This window comes from Pseudonaja textilis, chromosome 2, assembly GCF_049901715.1.
Source record: "Pseudonaja textilis isolate UNSWEBS1 chromosome 2, rPseTex1.2, whole genome shotgun sequence".
In the NCBI taxonomy this organism is placed as follows: domain Eukaryota; kingdom Metazoa; phylum Chordata; class Lepidosauria; order Squamata; family Elapidae; genus Pseudonaja; species Pseudonaja textilis.
This window is the reverse complement of record NC_141991.1, coordinates 19,210,606-19,238,330: the sequence shown is the minus strand read 5'-3', so window position 1 is coordinate 19,238,330 and position 27,725 is coordinate 19,210,606. Positions and strand designations below refer to the sequence as shown.

Sequence of the window (27,725 nt, the reverse complement as noted above, 5' to 3'; positions counted from 1 at the left end):
CTTAATGGTTCGCCCCAGTCACCCCCATCCTCCCGTAACCGTTTCCCACCTTACGCGTCACGCACTCTCATTCTTTAGTTCGAGCCGGCTCCTCCCCTTCTCACTGTCCTTCCACCCCCTTCCTCCGAGCTTATTGGTTCCTTTTCTCCCCGCCGAAGGAGTAATTTTCTTTTAGCTCCTCCCCTTCCCCCCCCCCCACCACTCCGGGACTGCGAGTTCGGTGCTGTTGGAGGAGCGGAAAGAGGAGGGGACGGCAGCCGGGACAGGACATGCCCCGCAAGAGGCCGTTCAGCGCTAAGCAGAAGAAGAAGCAGCTGCAGGATAAACGCGAGCGAAAGCGGCAGGGTGAGAAGGGGGAAACGGGGCGGGGGCGGGGCGCCTCTCCTTCCAAGAAACATCTGGAAACATCTCCCTCCTTAAGAGAATATGCAGGACCGTCCTTAGCACCTGGATTATCCCCACCCCTTTCCTCTCCCGCGGATATCCCATGGCGTTTTGGAGCGGGGTGTTGCCCCTTATCTGATTATCATCCATAGACACCCATGGGGAGTGAAGCAGTTTTGGTTGGTGGTGGGGGCGTGGGGTGGGACGCGGGGAGAGAAGTGTGACCTTTCCATTCCCTCCTTTTGAGGTTATATGGAGAGAAATTAATTGTAGACAACAAAAGCCTTCCTGAGAAATATTTAGAAAGCACTTGAGGGTTCTCTCTTTTAGGTTTGTCTACTGGAAAATCTGAAGCCAAAAAAAAAAAAGAAAGCTGGCCCAAATTTAACTAAGGTGACTGCTAGGAAAGTGTGTTCACAGTGCAATTGCACATAAATGTCTTCACAGTGCAATTGCACGTAAACATCAACTTTTTCTCAAAGCAGCTAACCCTTCTCCCTGTTTCATGATAAAATTAAGAGTATCCACCACTTGAGCATGTTAGGAAAAGCAGCGGTCTCTGGCTTCTGCTTTCCTGCTTTAATCTTTGTCAAAATAAATCCGGGCCATCTTCCTAAACCTTTGCAGAATTACTTTTCCTTTGACCTCTAAGTTATACTTGGGAGATAATTGTTTCTTTGTAAAGCTGGATTTCTTTGCCCTAATATCTGCAATGCAGTGGGTATTATATCACTCTCTCTTTTTCTCACTTAAACTGCTTGTTAGAACTACTACTTATCCCATTGAGAGGTACAACCTCTTCTCAGAAACTGAGGAGAAGAAATATATTTCAGACATGGGAAGCAGCACTTGCCTCTAATACACACACACACACACACACACACACACACACACACACACACGTAGGTGTTCATTATATTCTACTTTTCCTGTTTCATTTAATTTTCTTCCTAGTTATATTTTTTTTATTAATTATCTCCCAGCCTTGTCCTATAAGGCCTTAGTTTAGAAGACAGGGGAATTAATATTAAAGAAAATGGGTATGGTGTGATAATTAAAATGTACTAGAAATGTCAATCTTGTGTCTAAATGTCAGCAGTCATGAACCTCCCTAAGTAACCTTGGGCCAAAGATTTGAAGTGGATCTACTTCATAGAGCTTTTGTGAGTCTGACGTCATAGGGAGATGAGAGAACTATTCAAAGTACCTTGAAAATGGGGTGGGACAAAAATCTAATGAACAATATAGCAATGATAAGAATGCCATTTGTACTGGATGGGTTGTCACAAATCCAAGATTTTTATGTGGGCAGCAATCCTGAATCCTGCTGCACAACGTGTCTGTTGCATGGAATTTTGTTTAGGATTCCAGTTTCTAGATTTCATGTGACGCCCGTGTATATTGCAACTCCCTGCCAAGCTAAGTGGGATCCCAAGTGGCAGGAAGGAAAGCAGATGGGGTTACGGAACCAAGCAGTGTGTTGAGTCGTTCATGGCCTGTCATGCATGACGAGTGTTCTGTGTTTAGTGTGGTGGGTTGCCGACTGCACAGGCATGTTCCATATTCTTCCTCATGATGGTTGACGGTGATGCATATGTGGGACTAAGCTTTCAATCCAGAATTAGGTCTTGAAGTAATTATTTTCTACAGAAACGTGGAGCTTTTTACCTACAGGCAGACATGTGTGGACATCAATTTTTTTAAAAAATCACTTAAAAATGAAGTTGCATGAGTGACAATGTCACTGGGTAGTATAACTGAATAACTGTGAGCCATTCATAATCATATAATGCAATAATTTCTGATGTGAGTATATTTAAAACTAGGAGTGGTCTCGGCTGCCTGGGAGATTTTATTGACTTTAGCATCTTTGGAAGAGGGAGCAAAAGAGAAACACTGGAGCCTCTTGATGTAGTTGGGTAAAGTAACCAAGGACATTTTGCAAAGGAGAGCATTGTCTTTGCAATTAGGGGAGAGAGAGTGGGGGAATGTAAATGGTTCCTGTGCTGAACACTTTGGAAAAAGCTAAGCCTTCACCATCAGGAGTAGGATGACAAAAGCTTTTGGGGGGGGTTATGAATTGTGTGCTAATAGTACTGAAATAACACTGCAGGGAATTAAATGGGCAGCTGGCTGGAAGCAAAACTTTTGTCTGGCAGCGTTCAAACACATAACAGAAAGAGGGAAAGTAGGCGTGTGTCCTTTAACTGATGATCATAATCTCTTTTCTGTAGTACACTAGAGTCTAGAAAGTGCTTGGCATTCAATTCAAATGGTGCCAAGAACATATTTTTGGGGCAGCTTTTCACAGCAGTGTCCTTCCAGGGCAATTCAAGATAAAATGGTAAAGTATCAATTCCAGTAATATAAAACCACAAATAACATTTTTCAAAAGAGAAAAACAGTCTAAGCAATAGTTGCTTAGTTTCCAGCAAGGGTCAAGTTAAGGCCAGACAGTAGCTACCGAAAAGCCAGTAATTGCCAAAATAAGTGAGTATCTTGGCTAAAAGGCATTTGAATACACATATAGATCTTCAGCCCTTTGAGAGAGCTGGAACTGTGGGTTGCTTGCAGTTCACCCTAGTTTGAGAGCCACCCAGAGAAGGCAACATCCCCAGTGCCTAACTTTTTAAAATGTTTAAGCTTTTTAGATCAGATAGCCAGCAACCGCATTGCTGCCAATCTGTGGAATTTGGAAGCGGTGTAAAGATGCAGAGATATTTCAACAATTCAGAAAAACAACTGGTTAACAGACATATTTAGAAGGATTCAGAAGGACACATTGCTCAGGGTGGCTTTATATAATGTCATCATGATTAGGAGCTTTGATAGCTCCTTTGTTACAGGGAATAGCGCCAGACTAACTTTAGCCGAGACCACAAAGTTAAGCAAGGTCAGGAGAAGTTTTTACAAGAAGAGGAGGCCACTGGGAGATCTCATAACTGAAAGCTAGATTGGGAAGTCACCAAAGGAAAAAAACAGATAACAATTTATGTGTTATTTCTACACCCCCCCCAATGATGGGTTACTCCATGAAATGTCTAAGATGAGGATTTTCAAAAAAAATCAGGCTGCAGAACCTGTTTGTTTACAAAAAAAGAAAAAAAGGCAAAAAAGGAATGATGGACTTTTCTTATTTTTAAGTCTCTCATAGCAACCATCAACTTCTGGCAGATCCAGGTTTTAAAAAACCCTGTTCTAGAAGTTGAACGCAACTTGTAGGAGGCTTTATTATCGCATCTTTGTCATAAGAAATATCCCTGTCATACACCTGAATTTATTCTTTTACACGTCTTTGCTGAAAAAGAGTTTACATTTCTTTGAGGAGTCGATCTGCATAAATCAAGATTGTCAGGGTTTCCTTGGGTTTCTGAAAATGGGCATTCTGATTAAAGGAAAAATGAATAACACAACAGTGTTTGAATTAAAAAGAAAACAGTGATTTGAAGGAGTCGGGTTATTCTTTAGAAGCAATCTTGGCTGTCTATACTTTCTCTATAATTGTAGTTCCTGCAGCCAAGTTTTGCATTTGCAATTAGGTATTGACAGTGTTTCCGTTCTCTATTCGTTTACTTCATTTTCATGGTATCATAACTTACTTGCTCATCTGTACAAAATGTATTACTGTAACAGACACGCTTTCATGAACTGCAACAACATCATATGCATCTATGTATCTAATAAAGAGAGTTCCAGCTCATAAGAGCTTATGGCTTTTAATAAAAAGTACTTAAGTTAGTTGGAAAAGGTGCTAGTAGCTTCGGCTAATTCCCCCCCCCCCCCCTCAGGAACATAGTTCACCTCCTATTTTGCCCATTTATACAGAAAGTATCAGGTCAGTGCTGAAATATTCCAGAAGGTCCCTAGATGGCAGCAAAGAGATACAGAAATATGTCAGCTCTTTGTTGCCATACATGGCTATATGAAATTTTGCAAGCCAGATACTGTAGTCCTGATCCACATGGAGTTTCTTGCCATCTATAGCTATCCAATTAATGTTGAAGGCTCCTTTAATTAAGCCATTACCATCCTTTTGTTGTTGTTGGTACTTTCAAGGTAGTCTTGACTCCTGGCAACTGCTTGTCTAATGTCCCTGTCATTTTCTTGACAAGATTTCTTAAGTCATTTGCCCTTGCATCCTTTCTAGGTCTAAGACAAGTGACTGGCCCAAGGTCACCCACCTGGCTTCGCGTCTAAGGTGGCACTAGAACTCACAATCTCCCAGTTACTACCCTGGTGCCTTAACTACTACATCAAACTGGCTGACTTCCCATGCAAGTTAGCCAACAGGTAGTCCAGAAGTGAGTTGAATGAATGCAATGGCTTATTATAATAAGTTCTCCCCATCTATAAGTAAGACAAGTCTACATAATGTTGTTTGTGATATGTGGATGTCATCTTCTATTATTCTCTTTCCAAAGGACGTATGCTGACCTGTTTGGCCCACCTGGTTTCTCCCCCAGGTAGCAAAGTATCCATTGGTACTTTTTAAAATAATTTATAATCTGCTAGTTATCTTTTCTTGTTAATTGTAAGGCCCCAAAAACCAAGAAAGATACATAGAGTTGCTTTTGAGCAGTTTCCTTTATCCTTTTGTGTTTATTTATTTATTTTGCACTTTTGTGGAGACAAAAGTGCATTAATATTGCATATACACAGACTGTGTTTATGCATCTAAATCCTTTGGGAGGAGGTCTCATTTAGGGTGGTCTACTGCCTTCCATGAAGGAGGAAATGAATCTTGTGCTTCTTCTTCTGCTTTGTGTCCTGAACCCTTGGCCTGCCAAGCGTTTTCCTTACCTGCAATCTATCTAGATCAGCTTTTCTCAAACTTGGCAGTTTTCAGATGTGTGGACTCCAGTTCTCAAAATTCCCCAGCCAGCCAGGCTGAAGCTGAAGTTGAAGTCTACACAACTGAAAGCTGCCAAAGTTGAGAAACACTGATCTAGATATATGGAGGGGTGGGAGTAGCTGAGAGCAAGAATGCTGACCCCTTCTTTGCTGAGTCCCATCTCTCTGTCTGTTGAGTAGAAAATCATAATATCAAGAAAACCTGTTGCAGAATCTTTCTGACAATGATTCCTTGTGCTTCTCCCATCAAGGTCGAAGCATTGAGCTCATCCAGAATCTTACAATGCAAATCCAAACAATCTGCCAATTATTGTCTCATCCCTCTCACTTCCTTTCTAGCCTTCCTTTTATTTATTGGAACTAGATTTTTTTCCTCTCTCTCTCTCTAATAGCCTTCTTTCCCCTACCACAAATAGCTTCTTTTATTCTGTTTCCTCTCAGCACCCACGCATTCTGGAGTAGTTTTGTTTCCTTGCTTTCAATATCACTTTGCACCCCCCAGAAAATATGGGTAGAATCTCCGCCATTCCATTTTTTTTCTGTTGTCTGTTTCTAGGTTCCCATTTTTTGGTTTCTGCTTTGATTCTTGATTCTTGGAGTTTGAACTGGAATCTAGAGGTCCTGTATGTTAAGGCTGCTTCCCCCAGCAATGCCAGTCCAACTTAGGTTTAGTTTCTTCCCAAGTTCTCATGACATTTAGCTAACCTTGTTTGAGCATTATGCATGCTAAGAAGCCTAGACTTCTCCCAGCTTGCGTGTTCTCTGCATCTTCTCATAAGCAGCTGAAACCTCTTGTTGTTAGATTGCAGTGACATTTGGAGCCACAAATGTTGTTGCTGCTGCGAGCTGGATTCTGAAGTTGTTTTGCTTAAACAAACCCTAGTTCATCTCAAGTGTTTCTCATCCTTTGCCTCTTTAAGACTTGTAGACTTCAGTTCCCAGAATTCCACCAGCCAGCATGCTGGCTGGGAGAATTCTGGGAGTTGAAGTCCACCCATCTTAAAAGAGGCCAAGGTTGAGAAGAGTTATAGATTTCCTGTGCTCAGAGATTTATAGGACTTCTAGGCTGTTTGCTTGTAGAAAGAACATTCCAGTTCCTCTCAGCACGTTTTTGAGGGCCCCTGGATAGTTTTATTGCTGTATTTGTTATTACTAGTGTGGATGTTTTACTTCTTAAGAATGGGAAACAGGATATAAGTTACAATGGGTTACAATAAATTACAATTGGCAATGGAATTCTGGGAGTTGAAGTCCACAGGTCTTAAAGTTGCCAAGATTGAGAAGCTCACAATACTATCAAACAAAGACCTTGACTTTTCGTGGCAGAGGAAGACGTAGTTAACTCAAGTGGCAATCAGTGTTTTCCAGCCATGCCCCTTGGCTATGTAGAAAGGAGGCAGCACAACTGGGCACAAGTAGCAGATTAGAGTAGGCTTGCAGCTTACACACAAAAGAAAAGCTGGCTAAGACTGATTGGGCTCTGACTTGAAAAACTGTAGAGTACTACATAGCTTGCATCTGTCCTGCAATCAAATGCAATCGTTGCTGAAAGAAAGCATCGTGACCGCCATGTAAGATAGGTTCATTTTCTTTGCTGGGTTTCCTTTTGTTGTCCTTCCAGGCTTTCAAGATGGCGTGAGGTCAAGTTCAAACAGCCGGAGCGGCAGTCATGATCGGCACGAGGAGCACACGGACACGTCGGATAGCGAGTCTTTCTCTCTGCAGGTTCGCAAGCTCAACCAGCAGCCTCAGATCCGCAAGCCGGGTGAACGGGGCTATGATCCCAACAGGTAATAACCCAGGATTTCTGAGCGAACAAGCTTTTAAAGGCCACCTCCCTCCGAGCCTGCCACTCTCTATTGTGAGGGTTATCTATAACAGTGGTCCCCAACCTTTTTTGTACCATGGACCAGTACAATCCATGGACCAGTACCGGCATCAGCATGCCCGACCAAGGCAAGGCGAGCCGAGCGACCGGCCAGCCAGCCGTCCCCCGCTTTTCCCCGCCACCTTCAACTCCTCCTTTGTACCTTCTCGCGGTCAATGGGCTTTTCCGGCTCTTTCTTAATCTCCTCCTGAGTAACGCGAGACTCCACCGCCATCGGGACGGCTCTTCGTTCGAAGCCGCCCCCTCCCTCTTCGACGAAACTAAGGCGCGAGGATTCCTTCAGCACCCAAATGCCGCTTTCCAACCGACGACCAACAAGCTCACCCGGAAGCACTTTCTCAAGCGCCATCGAAACAAGATGGCAGAGCCCGCCCTACTTTCATTCTTTGCGGCCCGATACAAAATGATCCACGGACCGGTACCGGTCCGGGGCCCAGTAGTTGGGGTCCCCTGATCTATAAGGCCTCACAGAATGACCCCTCCACTAAGTCCATCCATTACTATTTTCTCTACTGATTAGATACCGGCTGCACTTTGAGCGGGAAAGCAGAGAGGAAGTGGAGCGGAGGAAAAAGATTGCCCGGGAGAAAATCTTGGAACCAGTGCCAGAAATCGAGACAGAGGTGGACATAGAAGATGTTTACAAGACTGGCTCAGGTAGGTGAAGATGATCAAGAAAAAGCTTCTTGGTGGGTGGATGAATCTGAAGGGCTTCCCTCTCCTGGCCTCCTGCCTTCCCCCTGCCATTTCTTGCTTTCCTGGTCCCTGGAGGTCTTGCTTCAGGCAGGGGATCCGTTTACGATGAGGAGCTTTTAATTACCTGAAACGCATGAACGAGTCTGAAGGTTCAGCAACCAACATTCTGCTCCTCCGTCTGTTTCTAAACGCAGTGCAGCGTCAATCGCTTCCTGGGTTTTTCCAATCTGCTGGCTGGGAAAAAAAAAACACCTGGAAGTTCCAATCCCAAGATATCTGAAGGACATGAAGTTGGGGAGGGCTGGTTTGGATAGCAGATCCTGGTTTGGCCCAACTGCGCTGACTCTACGTTAGAGTCTTTGATAATTTTCCCGTTCTTAATACAGTTAGCCCTTGACTTAGGACCACAACTGAGCCCCAAATTTCTGTTTGCTAAGCGAGACAGTTGTTAAGTGGGTTTTCCTCCATTTTACGTCCTCTCTTGCCACCGCTGTTTAAGTTAACCACTGCAATAGTTAAGTTAGTAACACGGTTGTAAAGTGAATCTGGCTTCCCCATTGACTTTGCTTGGGATACTGTAACTGTCATAACCAGTTGTCCAGCGTCCGAATTTTGATCAAGTGACCATGGGGATGCTTCAACCGTCGTAAGTGTGAAAAACAGTCATAAATTACTTGTGATGACCTGGAGTGTGGCACAAAGGCAACACAGTCAGATAATCAGTAGGAGTCCCTTTATTAGCTCCAACTTTGCCCCCAATGTCCTGGTTACCTTCTGGCTGGAGAAAAACTCTCCTAGGAACAGCCTTTGGCTACAGAGAATCAAGTCCAAAACATGGTCAACAAAAACTGTAGGTCCAATCAAGGCAAAAGGAGGTAATTAGCTTTGCAGGGCAGGAGCAAGAATTCCAGATGTGAAGGCACAGCAATAACTCAAACGGGAAGACTCCAGGAACACAGATAACTAAAGTCAACACAAGATAAACTCACATTTGCTCTCAGCAGCTGCCACACTCAGCATGCATCTCTTTTAAACTCTCACTCCCACATGTGGCTAATGAAGGGAATCAGGGCCCTTTCCTCCCCCATAAGCCACACAACCCACGTTGCTCTCTTCTCCATTCCTCCTTGCGTGCCCTAGAATGAAAAGGGTGGGCCTGGGTCTTCCTCTGAACTCCCTCTCCCTTGTTCTACCTCTCCCCTGCTCTGCTCAGCTGAACTTTGCCCTTTGCCAGGTTCCTCCACAGCCAATGGAGCCACACTCCCACCCCCTGTCAGCTGTATGTTTTCCTCCTCGGATTCAGACTCTGACAGGGACATGACATTACATTTTTCAGTGCCATTGTGTAACTTCAAACACTAAATGAATAGTTGTAAGTTGAGGACCACTTGTATCATCCTTCTTGTGATAAGGTCCCTTCTTTCTCAGTCAAAATTAATTTAATGTCATTACTGTAGCAACCAGAGAACTGCTATCAAGACATAACTTATCCTTCTCTAACATTGACTTGCATTGCCTGATTTTCAGGTGCATTCTTAGAGAAGAAAGAGCATAAGAGGTGGTGTACATTTCTTGGTTCAGAATATTTGTAACCCCTTCGGATTTTATTCTCACTTCCTTCGTGATGCTGGCAGGTTTTCCTGACGCTTCTTGTGTTTTTCTTTTTCCAATAGTACTAGATTTTCCTAAACGTCCCCCTTGGAATTACCAAATGAGCAAGGATCAATTGTTGGCCCGAGAGGAAAAGTGTTTCCGGGAGTATCTTGAGAATATCTATAGTACATTCCAGCCCAACCAGTTGAGTTACTTTGAGCACAATCTGGAGGTAAGCCCTTGGAAGATCTAAGCTGTATCACACCCCCGGGCAGCCAATTTCAAGCCCCCAGGATGCGTTGGAGATCAGCTTTGGGGAAGAAAACGCATGCCTTAAACCCCCAAGAGATTTAAGTCTCCTATATATATCCCTTAAACCTCAGAATGCAAGGCAACACTTGACTACAGGTACTCCTCAACTAAATAACTATAACGGACCCTGGAGTTTCTATTGCACATTATAACTGTCATAAGTTGAGGCACCCACGTGACCAACCCAATTTTCTGACATTTTTTGCGGAGGTTGTTGAAAGTGAACATGATGGTTGTTCAATGAATGTTGCAGTTGTTAGGTGAATGCCACAGTTAAGTGAATGGTGTGGTCAGCAATAACAATAGCACTTAGACTTATATACTGCTCCATAGTGCTTTTACAGCCTTCTCTAAGCAAGTTACAGAGTCAGCATGTTGCCCTCAACAATCTGTATCTGCATTTTACTGACCTCGAAGGATAGAAGGCTGAGTCAACCTTGAGCCGGTCAGGATCGAACTCCTGGCAATGGGCAGAGTTAGCCTGCAATACTGCATTCTAACCACTGTGCCACCATGGCTCCTTAAATGAACCCATTGGGCCACAGTGGATGCTTTTTGCTGGAAACCGGAAATATATGCTGGGTTCTGGCAAAAATCATTGCAAATCTCTAATTATATGTTGGGTGCTGCAGACAGCCCTAAATGCAGGCCAGTTGCTAAGTGCCTAAAATGCCATCTTGTAATTGGGTTGGGGGGCATGGCGGACAGACACGGGGCAGCCAATAGGATTTTGAATCTTGAGTTGTAAATATCTTTTTGGGCTGTATGTGTGGGAGGTCCATTGTAATGTTGAATGGTTGCTAAGCGACCGGTCTTAAGTCAAGGACTACCTGTATTTCAGCTGTCCACCTGCCAGTGATGACATGGTATCATGGCAGAGCCCAAGAGGCTCCTTTGGCAGGACTCAGAGCACTGTCTGGGTTGAAAAATGTTTCCTTTTCTCTTTTGGGCGAGCTTTGAACCTGGGCTGTGTGAAAGCTGTATGTCTTCTTATGTCTAGGATAAGGTAAAGGTTCCCCTTGCACATACAGTACGCATTAGCCATTTCTGGCTCTAGGGGGCAGTGCTCATCTCCGTTACAAAGCCAGAGAGCCAGCAATGTCCAAAGATGTCTCCATGGTCAGGTGGCTGGCATGACTAAACGCTGAAGGCACACAGAACACTCCCCACCAAAATGGTTCCTATTTTTCTACTTGCATTTTTACGGGCTTTCGAACTGCTAGGTTGGCAGAAGCTGGGACAAGTAACTGGAGCTCACTCCATTATGCAGCGCTAGGGATTCGAACCGCCAAACTGCTGACCTTTCTGATGGACAAGCTCAGCGCCTTAGCCACTAAGCCACAGCGTCCCTTATGTAAAGTCTTATGTAAAATCCTGTATCTAAAATCTAATTATGTATAGGATACGTAATTAGATTTTAGAAAGAGCCATGCAGCCATAGAGGTGATCAACAATATTAATTATGTGGGGGTTGCAGATAACTAACAATCGGAATTGGTCTCTCCGCACGCCATCCTGTTAGTGAAATGTATTCATTTTCCTTCTGTATCCAGGATATATTTTTCAGTTTCTGTACAAGAGGCTTACAATATAGCAGAATGGAAAATCTCATGATCTTTGCATGTTTATTACCCTTGCTTGGATGTGGGCTTTTTTCATAGTGCAACACATTAACAAAAAGCTAGTAAAATGCATCCGTTACATGTCACACATGCCAAATTATTCGGTATGCCTGTGCTGATTCTGCCCCTTCGTCAACCCGGGACACTGGATTCAGTTCCCTTAATTTGCAACGATCAAAGGCTGTCCATCAGTCTTGATAGTCCGCGCATTTGGAGGGGAGCCATCAGTTTGGGGGTGTCCTTGTATTTGTAGCTTCTTGGAATAAGCCCTGTACCATTTGAGGACTGGGATTGATTGGGTAATATTAATTATATGGCTCCAAGGAGAAAAGTTGAAAGGGGCACAAAATCTGTGGGGTTCTTGCTGCTCTCTGAGCTTAGTTGCTTTCTTGCAGATGTTTCATTACAACGAGTAGGTAACATCACCAATGCTACAAAGGGGGTTAAGGCTTGCTCCCCTTTTACATACATACAGATAGTCCTCGATTTACAGCAGTTCATTTAATGACTGCTCAGAGTTACAACGGCGCTGAAAAATGTGACTTACGGCCGTTTTTCGCAGTTACAACCTTTGCAGCATCCCCACGATCGTACGATCAAAATTCAGGTGCTTGGCAACCGGTTCGTATTGATGACCGTTGCCATGTCCCCAGGTCATGTGCCTTATCCCCTTTTGCGACCTTCCGATAGGCGACGCCAGTGGGGAATCCAGATTCGCTTAACAACGGGGGTTGCTAACTTATCAGGTGCTCTGCTTCACTTAACCATTGTGGCAAGGAATATGGTAAAATAGGGCAAAACCCGCTTGCACGTCTCACTTAACAACATAAATGATGGTCGTAAGTCGAGGACTATCTGTACTGACATACAGGCTTTGTGGAAGTGGTGATTCCTTGGTTAGGCTGTTGTTTACTGTTGTGTTGTTTGTCTGAGTTGGTAGTTCTTAGATTGTGGAAGTTCCAACACTTGTTACCTAGTTTGGGCAATGAAATGTTTTCAAGAAAGCAACCAAACTCCGAGAGCAGTTCAACCCTGAACTACACATGGATTCTGTTCTATTAGTAATACAGAGCCTGGTCAGAGTTGTTGTGTCCAGCTCATTAGGGGAAGATAAATTCTACAGAAGGCTTTTTTTTAATGCCTTGATTTCTTTTCTAGACATGGAGGCAGCTATGGCGTGTCCTGGAGATGTCAGACATCGTGTTGCTTATTACAGACATTCGACACCCGGTGAGAAACTTATTGATGACTCTTGCAGTTTTCCGTGGGTTTGGATTCACCCAAAATTGTTCTGCAGGTGTTAATAGAGTGGCATGGAAGACTCAGGTGTTGGCATTCTATTTGCCTTTTAAAAATTTTCTTCTGTAGTTGTTGAATTCACATGCTGTTTATTCATCCAGGCTTTAAAGATCTGGAGATGTTTGATCATTCACTCTGCCCTAAATGGACGGAGTTCTTTCACTTTTAAATGATGGGACGAAGAGGTTTTTATTCACCAAGAGACAATAGACAGTAATAGGGACACCTGATAGAAGAGGCCAGCCCTGTGATATAACACCTATCTATTTACTACTAAAACTCCCATGTCTGTAACCTTTAACTGGGTGAAATGGTGCACCCTCATATCAGAGCAAAACCTCCAATCAAACATATCTAAAATGGGCTGACTTACAGAATCCATCCAAAATCTGGGACCATAACTTGAAATGTAGCAGATTTTATAAGACATTTTGCGACATAAAAATTGTCGTAAAGCATATTATGTTGTCATAACATAATGTCATAAAATATTTCCTGCAGTCAGCTCCTGAGGTTTGGCTGTGCTAAACAGGTCGACACGAGTGCTTTCAAGGTAGACAGATCTTTGCCTTGGAAGGCATGTCTCTCTCTGAATTTTTTAGAACCTTTCTAGTACATTAGAAGCTCTGCCACTTTTGAAGGCATTGACGTATCTGGAGAGGAAATATCTAAAAAAAGGATGACCTGATGCCCCAATGAGTCATGGTTTGTTCAGCTGAAATTAAAGCCAGGGCTCTTGATCTTTGTCCTAAGAAAGGTGGCTGGATGGCAACATCAGTCAGCCTCAACAAAGAAGACAAATGGTTAAGGAAGAGAGCCAGTCTGGTCTAACGGTCGAGGCCTAAGGCTAGAAAGCGGCAGACCCTAAATTCAAGTCCCATCTTTGACGTGAAAGCCAGCTGGTGACTTTGGGCCCGGTCGCTCTCTTACAGCCTCACAGGATTACTGTTGTGGGGAAAATAGGAGGAGGAAGGTATGTAGGGTATGTTCACTACCTTGAATCATTTGTAACAATAATAAAGGCAAATTGCTTGAGGCCAAAAATGAAACTACTGTTCTGACCTAGGCTTCCCCCAGCAGCACGAAGCTGAATCCTCACCCTGATAAACCCCTTTTATTTGATTTACAATGAATTTCCTCTCCAACAAAGTCCCAGCCAACAGTCTTTCATGATTGTTCCCAATTACAGACCTTTATCAGCCTTGTAGAGGGGCCAGGCTTATATCTTTCAGACGCCGCAATACTTGGCAAGCATGCTGGAATGAACTATTTGTTTCCTGCAAAGCCCCACCACCCTTTTGCTCCTCTTTTATACTCTAGGGGAGGGCCCATTTACCATACACCTGAGTCTTTACTCCCAAGTTGGCCCTTGTTCCTCAGCTGTTCCCTTCGTCTGGCAACTCTGTGCATGCGCACACTGGGAACAGGCTCCAGCTGTTCTTCTGCCTCACTGATGTCCGATTCCAAAGGCAGCTGATAACTGTCAGATGGCCCCAGCCCCATCTCTGCCTCTGACGCAGAGCACTCGTCGGAGCCTTCCCCAGACTCTAGGACTGACTCATGTTCCTCCCCAACCTCCTCAGTGTCCGAATCTGCTGGTTGCTGTCAGGCCACAACAACCACTGTTTCCAGGCACTGTTTTAGAGAAGCATAGATTTTAAATTACTAACTGCATCTGAAGAGCCACATTCGTGTTCATGTTAACATACGGGATTCTAATTTTCCATAAGTCCAAGTTGTGCAGAGAAGGCACAGATACATGCAGATCTCAGGGCATTGTCCCTTCAGGTCTTTAGAAAGGGGAAAAGGCATACAGCAACATCTAGTTTAGCTGTCCCGTACAGGTAATCCTCGACTTAAGACCACAATTGAGCCCAAAATTCACATTGCTAAGTGAGACAGTTAAGTGAATTTTGCCCCATTTTACAACCTTCCTTGTCACCGTTGTTAAGGGAATCACTGCAGCTGTTAAGTTAGTAGCATATTTCTTAAGTGAATCTGGCTCTCCCCCCACCCCCCCATGGCTTGTCAGAAGGTCGGAAAAGGGGATCATATGATCCTGCAACCGTCATAAATATGAGTCAGTTGCCAAGCATCCAGGTTTTGATCACGCAGCCATGGGGGAATGCTACAACAGTTGTAAGTGTGAAAAACGGTCGTAAGTGGCTTTTCCCAGTGATGTTGTAACTTCAAACGGTCATGAAATGAATTGTTGTAAGTCGAGGACTACCTGTATTCATGTTTGGAAAGAAATAAAAGCCAACAGAGATGAGACTATATTTCAATAAATCCACCTTCAGTTTCCTGTCATCTCAAATTAAGCAAACCATCCTTTCTAGAAAATTGAGTGGTGCAGTGGCCTAGGGGGTAGAGCTCTCGCCTCACGATCAGGAGGCTGAGAGTTTGATCCCAGATAGCGGCAGATATTTCTCTCTCTGGGCACAATGAGTAATTATCTGTTGCGAACTCTGCATTGGTGACAGGAAGGGCATCCGGCCAGTAAAGACTCAAGCTTCATTCAGTTGCCCCAACCTCCACCCCAATGTAAGAGATTAGGGGGTCATTAAAAGACCCCCCCCCCAAGAATTCTTTCTAGAAAACTGCAGTCAGGATGATGCCCTATTTTTCTGAATCTTCCCCATTATATCTTTTCCCTTTTTCAAACCTTTCTTGTTCAGGTCATCAACTTCTCCCCGGCCCTCTATGAGTTTGTCACCAAGCAAATGAAGAGAAACCTCATCTTGGTACTGAATAAGATTGATCTGGCCCCACCAGCCCTGGTGGTGGCCTGGAAGTATTATTTCAAGAGTCGGTTCCCCGAGATCCACGTGATCTATTTCACTTCTTACCCACAGCAAGACCAAGATCCCAGTGCAGGTATTTTCTGAAATACATTTATAAATTTTCATGGCTACTAGTGGATGCTGTAGTTCAGTGTAAATCTGCATTGGTTGAGCTGTCACAGGCTTAGCATAGCACAATGCTATGCTATGTATGCTATGAGAGAAATGGTAGTCCTCGACTTACAACAGTTCATTTACGGTGGATGGTTCAAAGTTACAGTGCCACTGAAAAAAGTGAATTATGACCATTTTCCACACTTACAACCTTTATAGCATCCCCATGATCGTGTGATCAAGGTCCGGGGGTTGGCAACTGTTTCATACTTACGACCGTTGCCGTTTCCTGAGGTTGTGTGATCCCCTCTTGTGACCTTTTGACAAGCAAAATAGATGATGAAGCCAGATTCACTTAGCAACCGGGTTACCAACTTATCAGCTGCAGTGATTCGCTTAACAGCCGCGGCAAGAAGTGTCTAAATGGGGCAAAATTCACTTAACAGAAATTTGGGGCTCAATTGTGGTCATAAGTCGAGGACTAGCTGTAATGGTTTGTTTTCTTTTCTTTTTTCTTTCTTTCTTTCTTTTTTTGTTACAAGAGGAAGTTTGCGTTTATGGCATTCCACAGTCATGTTATCGTGATTTACCTAACAACTATCGTTTGCTTGATTGCCAAAAAAAAAAAGTTATAAAATTGGGCCCAGTCATGTGGTGACTCCCTTTACAATTGGCACGACTTATGACCATGATTTTGGGCTCAGTTATGCTTGTAAGTTGAGGACTCCCTGTGTGGAAGTGGTTTGCCTTCAACAACTTCTGGAATATTTCTTTAATCACATCTTGAGATTTCTTAGTAGTTTCTCTTTTTGACCAGGTAGGGTCAGGGAAGCGCTACATCCTGACAAGATCAATGTGAGGAGAAGCAGCTGGGTTTGTTGGGATATTCAGGACCTCTCTATCTTCTGGCCAGTATTCAAAATAACTGGCCAGCCAACAATGTAAACATTATCAGAATCATTCTTATTAATAATGGTTTGTTACATTTATATCACACACACCCCTCAGCAACCTCCCAGGAACCCTGAGTGGTTTGTGGCCTTGATTCCTCCCCTGTCCACTACTTCACATGTCACAGATATTATCTAAAGTTTTGGCTTCGAATCTTAACCTGGGACCTTCTGCCTTCTTTCTTTCTCTTTGCAGTGTTCAAAAAACGTCGGAAGCGTCGAAAGGGCTGGAGCACAGCTATGGGACCCAATCAGCTACTCAGCTCCTGTGAGATTATCACAGCTGGCAAAGGTGTGACTGCTTTCACATTTGGGTCTGTTTTGACCTGAGATGAAATTTCTCCCTAAAAGTCAGCGCCAGGATGGTTCACTTTGGGGCTAGCAAGGAAAAGTGTCAGAAGTTGAGGGTTCAAATAAGCCATTTTCTTTTCCTTGAAACCCATCCACTTTGGCTCAGTTGACTAAAGAATAATCTCTGGCTTAGCTCATATACTCAGAAGCGTTCTCCAGTTTGTCATTAAATTTGGAGTAAAATGGTTTTAACAAGGTCACACGATACAGATCTGGAATAATGTCAGATTTTCAAGCGATGAAATCCATTTAAAAAGAACAAAGTCCATCTTCCAAGACAAGTTCTTTTATTTAGGAAAGCATCAAATTGGCAAAGTCCATGGTAATTCCAGATCTGACACAACCCGGAATTACCCCATAATATTAAAAGTTAGAAACAACCCCCAAAAGTCACATTCTCCAATAGAAGTAATTCAATGTTGCTTGATGTCATAAAACTTCACCTCAAGGGGCCCGAGCATGGACAGCTCGTTTCCCATGAATCACTTAGCCAAAACAACTCTCTTTATCTCCACTCCTCCCTGCTTAGGAATGTGGCAAGCCCGAAACCCTTCCCTCCATGACTACCACAGAGAAAGTAAGAAAAAGAATATATACTAAGACTAACTAAAATGGCCACACTTATGTCAATTTCGGGCTTGACAGAGCGTTTTGATTTCGTTCACTTAATTTGACATACATATTAAGCAACAAATTGCCCATTTTAAGTTTAATTTTATTTGTTTACCCCTTTATAATTTTTATAAACAGCTGAAGGTGAGGTAGATACCCAATACTTCTTCCTCCTCCCCCTTTCCTCATAGCAACAGCCCTTTGAGGTAAGTTGAGCTGAGAGGGAGTGACTGGCCCAGCCAGTTTTCATGCCTAAGATAGGACTAGAACTCACTGTCTCCTGGTTTCTGGGCCAGCACCTTAAACACTAGACCAAACTGGCTCTCATTTATTTATTTATTTCTAGATTTCTATCTCCCCTTCTCACAGAATTTGCCCAGTTCAAGGCACCACACAGAGCAAGTTCTCTTATGAGGTGGATTGGTGTGATAGACAAGGACAATGGACAACCAGCTGGCTTCATGCCCAAGGCAGGACTGGAACTCACTGTCTCCTGGTTTTTAATCCAGCACTTTCACCCCCCACCGTACTCAAGTAGCTGGCCATTTCTGCTATTATTGTAATTTCCCCCCTCTTTTTGACAGTGGACTTGAATAGCTGGAAGGAGAAGATTGAGCGGGATGCTGCCGGTGCTGGCCTGCTGCTGGATGACTCTGAGGAAGAGGACGAAGATGACCGAAGTATGACCGTGCTGGTGGAGCATCATTCAGATGTAGCTATGGAGGGTGGTGGAATCTCCCAGGAACTCTACAAAGATGGAATCTTGACAGTCGGCTGCGTAGGTGAGTCTGCCCTCAAAGTCACTCAGCAGGAGTGTAGTAACAGTTCTAATATTTCTAGGACTACTTTTGAGGAGGAGGTTTGGTGGAATTGCTTCCCAGGTGCCGAAGAAGGACATGGACTACAACAGGTCCAGATTTGCATACAAAACACACAGTTAGTGGTGTGTTACTGATAGGGCAATGGTATACATATTTTTTTGGAAGTATAGGTAGTCCTCTGCTTACGATTACAATGGAGCCTGGAATTTTGGTTGTATGTTGTTGTGGTTGTAAGTCAAAGCACCATCTGACCGGGCTTAAAGTTTTGACTGTTTCTAACAATGGTTATAAAGCAACTCACCACGGTTGTTAATTGAATCATATGGTTGTTAAGTCAACCATATGGTTATTAAACAAATCCAGCATATCCAATGGTGTTTTTGCATTTTCTGGCCAGGAAATGGCAAAAAAAACATCGCACATCATGTTCATATGAGTGCAGAACACTGTAACCAATCCCAAAGGTGCTTTTTCAAGAGGCAACTGGAATTTCTGGTTTTTCTTTGAAGACATTTTGCTTGTCATCCAAGAAGCTTCTTCAGATCTGAGTGAAGAATGGAATGGAAGGATTCAGGATCCAATCAGAGCTGAAGAAGCTTCTTGGATGACAATGAAATGTCTTCAAAGAAAAACAAAGAAAGTCCAGTTGCCTCTTGAAAAAGCACTTTTGGGACAACCATGACCTGGATGACTGAGAATTTCCACAGACACTGTAACCAGTCTTGAGTGCAAGTTGGTTGTCAAATACCCAAATATGATCACATGATGCAGGAATGATGGTGACAATTATGTTAAGAAAGGGTCGTGAGTAGCTTTTTAAAAGTGTGCCATAACTTCAAATGGCGATTGAATGATCTGCTGTAAATTGAGAATTCTCTCTAATGCCTACTGAATTCACATTTTGAATGGCAGGTTAAGGAACTGGCTAAAGTGTTGGGTTCCTCTTGGTGGGATTTTGAGTTCAGGTTCTCTCTTGTTCATGGATCTCGTGACAGAAAGTTGCAGCCAGCTTTCTCTCTTGACCTAATTAATTTCATAGAATTATTATGAGGATAACCACCCTGAGCCCCTCACAAGGAAAGGTAAGATCAGACAGTAGGGTAGCAAAACCTCAATTTAATGGACTCCTCTTTAGGAGTTTTCAGTTATGGTGGACTGTATTTCTGTCTAGACATTCCCCTGCCTCTGAAATACTGTAATAGCTATGTTCATTGTACTTGAGGTAGTCCAGACAAGATGCTCAGCAAATATATAATAGAAAAAAAGCAACATTTCTTATTTGTCCCATTTTGCATAATTTGCAGTATTGTACCATAATGCAAATGACATTGATTTACGTCACGGCTTCCAGGTGCAAATCAAGCAGACTGACTCATGTTACGATTTTGCATAATTTGTGTCATGACACCCTTATGCAGATTGATTTCAATTTCACAGTCTCATATTTAATGGACATTTGGGATGAGTAGGCACTTCTTCCCTGGAACAGTCCATTAAATCCCAGTTTTCTTTAATAACAACTAAAAACGTGGAATGCAGTACAGCATTATAAATTGCTGATTAGGGGTGCTAAAATAGCCACTGTAGTTTCTCCTTTGTTCTTAGCTAAGGTTTTGAATGGATGAAAAGGCAACTTGGCCATGGTTTAGTTCAGGAGTTTCCAAACTTGGCAACTTTAAGGTATGACTGGCTGAGGAATTCTGGGAGTTGAAGTCCAGAAGTCTTAAAGTTTGGAGATTCCTGGTTTAGTTGATATATAGATGGAAGTTGTGCCATGCAGGCTGAGAAAAAGGGAGAAGCTGATTTCTGCTATATCAGTTTGTTATAATAAATAAGCAAGGAAGTTGAGGCAGACCATCTGGCCCAACATTTTGTTTTGTGGAAGAACTGGAGGGTCCCCCAAGCAAACTTTTTAAGCCAACGGTTTTAATTAATGGTGGAGTTGATGGGAGCCATTTTGATTTTGTCCTTCCCTTTCCACCTCCCTACAGGCTTTCCCAACGTGGGCAAGTCTTCCCTCATTAATGGGCTGGTAGGCCGCAAAGTGGTGAGCGTCTCCCGCACTCCCGGTCATACTAAGTACTTCCAGACCTACTTCCTTACACCCACGGTCAAGTTGTGCGATTGTCCAGGGCTCATCTTCCCGTCTCTTGTTGACAAGAAACAGCAGGTAAGAGTTGGAAAAGGGAAAAAGTAAAGGTTTCCTGTCCAGCGGGAATAGCACTTGGGTTATAGTTGAATATAAATGCGAATTGTGTTTCTGTCAAACTCCAATGCTGTGGGAGTTTGTGAGCGGGTGCATAAAGGATTGAATATCCTTATACTGTAAATAGTTGGACTATTGTTCTATGTCTCTGCAGTAAGACCTCTCTAGACTCTAGAAAGGAGTTTCACCAACCCAACGTTGAGCTGAATTTTCTTCCAACTCATGGCGCATTTTGAAAGATAGTGAGAATTTAAGTGATTTTTCTAGGGTTTCTTCACATGCAGGTATTATACCTGTGAGTTCATACATCCTTTGATCACTCAGCCAATTCTGGTAGAGTATTGCAGACGGATCCTATCACCGATCCAAGTGGAAAAGTCAGATTTGATGTCAAAAAAGAGGCTTTGACATTTGCAGAGGCACAAACTTATCATTTAGCTGCAACTATGTAGTCACCATGTCTTTTTTTTCAGGCTCGTCCAGCTTCCCTCTATCTTCAATCGTTTAAGGGAACGATTGCGGCAAAAAAATTGCAGGCGGTTACTTTGCTGATGTTTTTATGAACTTTGAAGCCCCTTTCTTGAATTGTCACTGAAGGCCTGGACAGGCCTACTTTGCTAACTGGAAAGTTTGCTTGTGATTCCTATGCTAGTGTAGTGTTTGATGAAAATCACTATAGGAGGCAATTTTATTGGTTTGTATCCTGCCTTTATGACTTAAGGCGGTGAACATATTTAATGCACCTTCCTCATCCTATTTTCCCCACAATAACAACAACCGTGTGAGGTGAATCGGCCTGAGAGAGAGCAACTCTGTGCTTCTCTTAACTCCTTTGACTAAGAACTAAGGAAAATAATTGAGGATGTTTAATCTGAAAAAGCCCATTTATTTTGCTGATGCCTCTAGATCTGAGTGGTGGACATACGTGTGTGAATCAACTGGAAAGATCTTAAAAGACAGTTGGGAGGTCTTAAGTACCAATGCAAATCTCTTGTCAGTGTTCCTTTCAGCCCATGAAGCCTTATGTAAAGCTACTTCAACATATTTTTACCGAGACAGATTAGGAAACATTCAGGAAGATTTGTGATGGAAAAAACGTCATGCTCTCTTCCATGATGATTAGAGAAGAATGTGCCTTCCCTTGTTAAAAATCAGTATTCTGCCCACCAGGCTGCATTGCTGGGGCAGGGAATGTTTCATGGCTGCAGAAAACGAGACACCCAGATGCTCTTTGGTGAGAGTATCACAAACTTGGATCTTCTGTACTGGAGCATCTGCTAAGAAAATGAAAAAAATAATAAATCAGACTGAAATCAAAACTTTTCATTTTCTTAGCAGATGTTCCAGTATAGGAGATCCGGTATAGGAGATCACCAAAGAGCATCTGGGTCAGTGGTGGGATTCAAAATTTTTTACTACTGGTTCTGTGGGCGTGATTTGGTGGACATGGTGCGGCTTGGTGGGCGTGGCAGGGGAAGGATACTATAAAATCCCCATTCTCTCCCCACTCCTGGGGGAAGGATACTGCAAAATCCCCATTCCCTCCCCACCCCACTAACCTGCTTTACAGCTCCGTTCTCCTGTGCAGGGCAACAAAAGAAGACCCAGCCAATCAGCTGGGATTTGGGAGGCAGAGAATAGATGGGGGCGGGGCCAGTCAGAGGTGGTATTTGCCGATTCTCCGAACTACTCAAAATTTCCGCTATGGGTTCTCCAGAACTGTCAGAACCGGCTGAATACCCCCTCTGATCTGGGTGTCTCATCTGCTGCAGCCATGGAACATCCCCTGCCCCAGCAGTGCAGCCTGGTAGGCAAAATATTGATTTTTTTTTTAACAAGGGAAGGGATACTCTTCTCTAATTGTCATAGAACAAGGGCATGACATTTTTCCATCATAATTTCCCAGCATGCTTCCTAATCGGACTGAAGGAGAGATTTTAAAAACGAGCCTTTGATTTTGGGTTTTACTCAGAGGTGGGCTTCACATAATTTAACAACTGGTTTGCCTAGCGCAGAACCCCAAAATGTTGAGAGTATGTGTGTGCCTCCCACGCTTGCGCTGGGCTTCAAACACCACAGTTTCATGCGTGCAGCTTCCAGCACACCTTCTCGGGCATCCGCCATGTATAGAGCAGGTGAGGCACAGAGATCAGCAGGGCTGCGTGGGTGGAGCGAGCGAGCCAGAGAGTGAGCTATATAGGACGGGATAGCACCGGGGTGGGTAGACGGGTCCAGCCAGTGGGCGGAACTACCGGTACGGGCAAACCAGTCCCAACCGGCACCTGCCTGCCTCTGTTTTTACTGATTAGGTTTATGCGTTGGGATAGAAATGGCTAGTTTATTATGGAAAAGCAAAGAAGTTTGAGGTTCGATGTTAATGGTTTATTCTACTGCAACAGAGGCAGTCGGAAGTCAATGCTTTTTTGTTTCTTTTCTGCCCCACCCCCCACTGCGTCCTACTATTTGCTTTTGTGTTTTATTCTATAAAACGTTATAAAGATGAGAAGAAGAAAAAAGACTGAAGGAGAGATTTTGTTTCTGAGCTTCTATTATGCAATTCAGGGGTGTTAGTTGGGAGAGGCACGGGATGACTCAATGTTGCTGATAGCTGACAGATGAGTCTTGTGTTGCAGGAAAGGATGTTTTGGGCTAGGCTTGTATCTTTTGTTTAAAAAAACCCCTCCCTTCTGTTCTCCATTTTTTTTAGTCTGCCAACACCTGCAAAGTAAATCCAGTAGCAGCCCTTGGCAAGTAACAAATCCTTCTTATTTTGATTTAATTTTTCAGATATTGGCTGGTATCTACCCTATTTCTCAGATCCAGGAGCCCTATACTTCTGTGGGGTACTTGGCTAACCGGATTCCAGTGCAGGCCTTGCTCAAGCTGCGGCATCCTGACGCCGAACCTGGCAAGCCTGAACCCCCTTGGTGTGCCTGGGATGTATGTGAAGGTAACAGTGCTGAAGCAACCATTTCTCCAGCTGAGTTGGATGTCCGACGTGGCTTTAACCTGTCAGCCTGAGAAGCCATTTTTCTTTTGGAGCTTCTAGGCTGCCATATTTAGTGCCTGGGAATTTGGGAGGGTTTTTTTTTAAGGAGCAGTGCATACTTAGCCACAACAACATTCCTTCTAAGAGAGTCAAGGACATTTGACCCTGCACCTGAAGGGTGCAGTGACTGGGGGTAGTCTCCAGATGGGATGAAGACATGATTGTGTTCTGACCAAGGCTTCCTGAGACAGTAACAATCACACGCTGTTTCCAAAACCCTTTAAAAAAAAAATTTCAATGGCTGTGAATTATAGGCATTCACAGCCTGTAATGAGTCCCAAACAATTTATGAATAGTCCCGCAGAAGTCTGCCACAGTCTTTCGGGATAAGGCTGATAAGCATCCTCCTTTATCTTCCTTGAAATGGTACCATCGACTAAATTACAAAGCCAAAAGGAGCTCAAAGTCAACACAGAGCTTCAGATTTTAAACCAACCAGAATGAACAAAGTTGCTTCCTGCAAAGGCTCATGTCCTTTTGCTCCTCCTTTATGTCTTATGGGAGGGGCCAATCATCTCCAAGCCTTACTCCCGAGTCGCCCCATTTGTCTTAACTGCTTTTGCCTTCTGGCAGCTCTGCACAAGCGCACACTGGGAACAGGCTCCCCCTTTTCCTCTGCCTTGTTGATATCAGATTCTGGAGGCTCTGGAGCCCACACATAACTCAGATGGCCCTGGCCCCATCTCTGTGTCGGACACAGATCCCTCGTCCGAGCCCTCCCCAGACTCCAGAACTGGCCCATGGTCCTGTCCACTGTTCGACTCTGCTGCCAGCTCTGCAGGCCGCCGGCGGACAACAACAGATTGGGCCATGTGATGGACTGATGGAAGGCAGGGGATGGATCTTTGATTTTCTTTTGGAGAAGAAGGAAAAACCCAGAACTCTCCAATTCGGGTTTTCCCAGATGTTGCCAATATGACCTCTCTAATAAAATGGAACTTTGAGGAAGTGATTGTCTTGGAGTTGTCTGTTTTGGACGTTGTTACTTGGAACGCTGGCACTAACCCTCACATCCTCTTCTTTGTTTTTAAGCCTGGGCTGAGAAACGAGGTTACAAGACAGCCAAAGGAGCCCGGAATGATGTTTACCGAGCAGCCAACAGTCTTCTACGCCTCGCAGTCGATGGACGGCTCTGTGTCTGTATGCGACCTCCGGGCTACACGTCACAGAAAGGTGTCCGACAAGATGCCTCTTTAAGCCGTTTCTCCATCACTTCCAAAGGGAAGTGGGGAACTCTAGCCTGGTGCTCTTCAGATAGATGGGACTTCTGTAATTCTCTATGAATCCAGCATCTTTGGCAGGTTTCCAGGCTGGAGAAAACTGGTCAAGGCAAATAGGCAAGGCCTTATGAAGGACTCACATCTAGCTGGCCTGGAATCATGCATAATTGCTAGAAAGGATGATCATATCCTGATAAATTCCCATTTGTTTTTCTCAATACCGATAATCCTTGACATATGGCCACAATTGATCCCAAAATATCCATTGCTAAGCAAGGCAGTTGTTCAGTGAGTTTTGCCCCATTTTTACAACCTTTCTTGCTGCAGTTGTTAAGTGAATCATGTGGTTGTTGAACAACTCTGGCTTCCCGCACTGACTTTACTTGTCGAATGCAGGCTGGGAAGGTTGCAAAAGTTGCAAAAGTTGATCACATGACTCTGGGACAATGCAACTGTCAAGGCTCTGACATGCACCCCCATTCAAATAATAAGTCTCTACCCGCATCTCTCAGAGTAAAAAAGTTTGATTTATTAGGAGTTAACATGTTGGTATTTCCTGGTTGCAGACGACTCTTCACCCTTGACCCCCCTTCTCCAATGAGACAAATCCGTAGCTAAGAATCATCAATCACGCTCTCCAGTAATAATCATGCGTGCCAACAGCTTCGGCTGCCAAGGCGATTATCTGAAGCATTTAAGGAATGCACTGCTTTCCCCCACTCCCTTTCTACTGGCAACCAAAAAGACCAAAGAAGTAATTTTTAGTTGACTGCAACCATCATAAACACATGCCCGTTGCCCAGCATCTGGATTTTGATCACATGACTATGACGATGCTGCAACAGTTGTGAGCATGAAAACTGATTATAAGCCATTTTTTTTCAGTACCGTGGTCACGGTTGAACAGTCACGAAAGGAATGGTTATAAGTCAAGGACTACCTGTACTGGTATCAATTGCATGTCCATTAAAAGTCCATTGTTTCATGACTATTAAATGTATGAGCAGCATAATGCTCAGCTGTCAAACATGAAGGAGATCCATGCAAGCAGTGAGAATATCTTCCATGGAATTCCTTCATTACATATTTTCTGGATGTTGACTCCTGTGTAGGGGTGGTCATGATTTGAGCCATGCTAGCAAAATCTCAGAAATGAATATTGAGAGTGAGCATAAAGTGGAATTTGTGCTTGGAAACACCATCATCCTGTCCGGTTTTATTTATAATTTACGATTATATTTGCCTTTTATTATTCAATGTGTACCCCAACTTCTGGACTATGCTCAAGGTGGCACACCGCAATTAAAATTTAATGGAGAGTGTAACTAGTACAATGAAAACCAAAATTAGAATCCACTTTCAAAATAATGAACAATTAAACGCTTGGCGAAAGAGATGTCATTTTGACATGTCTTCCTACGTGCTGGGAATATCAGAAGCATATGAGGCAGAATGATTTATGCACAGTATTAGCATAAACGTTGTGCTAGGCTCAGCCTTTTTCTGCAGCAAAAAGGGTCTCTTTTACAGGCTCTTTTCCATAAAGGGACCAGAAGACAGCTGTACCAAAGGGATCAGGTTTTGCTAGAAATAGTGGCTTAGGCTAGATGAGGTGAGTCAAACTCAATGCTTGCAATTCTCAGCCCATGGTGCCTCTGCCGGCCAAAACAGGCTGTGGGAGGCCTGTTTTTGGCCTCCTGCAGCACTCTGTCAGCCAAAAATAGGCCCTTCAGAGGCCCGCAAGGCCCGTTTTTGGCCGGCAGAGTGCTGCAGGAGGCCATGGAGCAGTGGTGGGATTCAAAAAAAATTTACTACCAGTTCTGTGGGCATGGCTTCTTGGGTGTGGTGTGGCTTTTGGGCACGGCAGGGGAAGGACACTGTAAAATCTACATTCCCTCCCCACTCCTGGGGGAAGGATACTGTAAAATCCCCATTCCTTCCCCTGACCCCTGTAATCTGCTTTCCAGCTCCGTTCTCCTGTGCTGGGCAACAAAAGAAGACCCAGCCGATCAGCTGGGACTTGGGAGGCAGAGAATAGATGGGGGCAGGGCCAGTCAGAGGTGGGATTTGCCGGTTCTTTGAGCTACTCCCAAATTTCTGCTACCGGTTCTCCAGAACTGGTCAGAATCTGCTGAATACCACCTCTGCCATGGAGGCCGAAAATGGGCCTCACGGGGCTTCTGTACAGCCCGTTTTTGGCCAGCAAAGTGCTGCAGGAGGCCATTCAGGCCAAAAACAGGGCAGACAGGGTCGCGCAGGGCCTCCCTATGCCCCGTTTTGGCCAGCAAGTTGCTGCACGAGGCGTCCATCCTGTCTCCTCACCCCCTCTCCACCCTCTCCCTCAGTGGCCCCACTGAGGAGAATTACAATGCTGATGCGGCCCTCGAAGAAATCCAGTTTGACACCCCTGGGATAGAGAGAAGATGGCCTAAGACCGTCCCTAGCGATGGATGCTTTGTTTCTTACTGCTGTTTTTGTTCTATCTGCAGCCATGTGGGAGCATCACCCCGAAACGGCTGAGATTGCAGCGTTGCAGGAAGCTCATCGCCGAGAAGACAAGCAGGGCTCCGCGGAGGAAAACGAGTGGGAGGAAGAGGAGGAGGACGAAATCTCCAGTTCGGGAGAGGAAGAGGACGAAGAGAAAGACCGGGATGCCGATGAGGAAGGCGAAGAGGAGGAGCCCCCCTCGGCCCCCAAGAGTGGGCCCAGCCAGTCCGCCCCTCCCAGGAAGGGAAAGATACCCACTCAGAACTTGTTCGCTTTGCTTGGGGAGGATGAATGTTAGCCGCTTCCCCTGTTGGACTGAGGGACGGGTGATAGATTTGCCCAGCCCAACCCAGCCGCCCTCCCCCGCTGTGCATTCCCCAGCTCTGGAGCTGCCGCTGTGTATCAATAAAGGTGATGTTTATTTCCTGGCCCATCTTTGTGGCTGTGGAGAGATGAATTAGGAACACATCTGTAGCCTGTTTGCTCT

At 44.2% G+C, this 27,725-nt stretch overlaps 1 protein-coding gene across 1 annotated transcript; it reads left to right on the top strand.

The window, feature by feature from the left end:
- Nucleotides 1-59: 59 nt before the first annotated feature.
- GNL1 (G protein nucleolar 1) lies at nt 60-27,698 on the top strand. Its single transcript, XM_026720755.2, has 12 exons — nt 60-345; nt 6,857-7,025; nt 7,644-7,780; nt 9,493-9,644; nt 12,505-12,576; nt 15,324-15,522; nt 16,689-16,784; nt 18,040-18,237; nt 20,268-20,446; nt 23,270-23,432; nt 24,564-24,704; nt 27,241-27,698. Exons 1-12 carry the CDS (start codon nt 270-272, stop codon nt 27,534-27,536), a joined length of 1,878 nt encoding a protein of 625 aa, XP_026576540.1. The 5' UTR covers nt 60-269; the 3' UTR covers nt 27,537-27,698.
- The last annotated feature ends 27 nt before the right edge of the window (nt 27,699-27,725 follow it).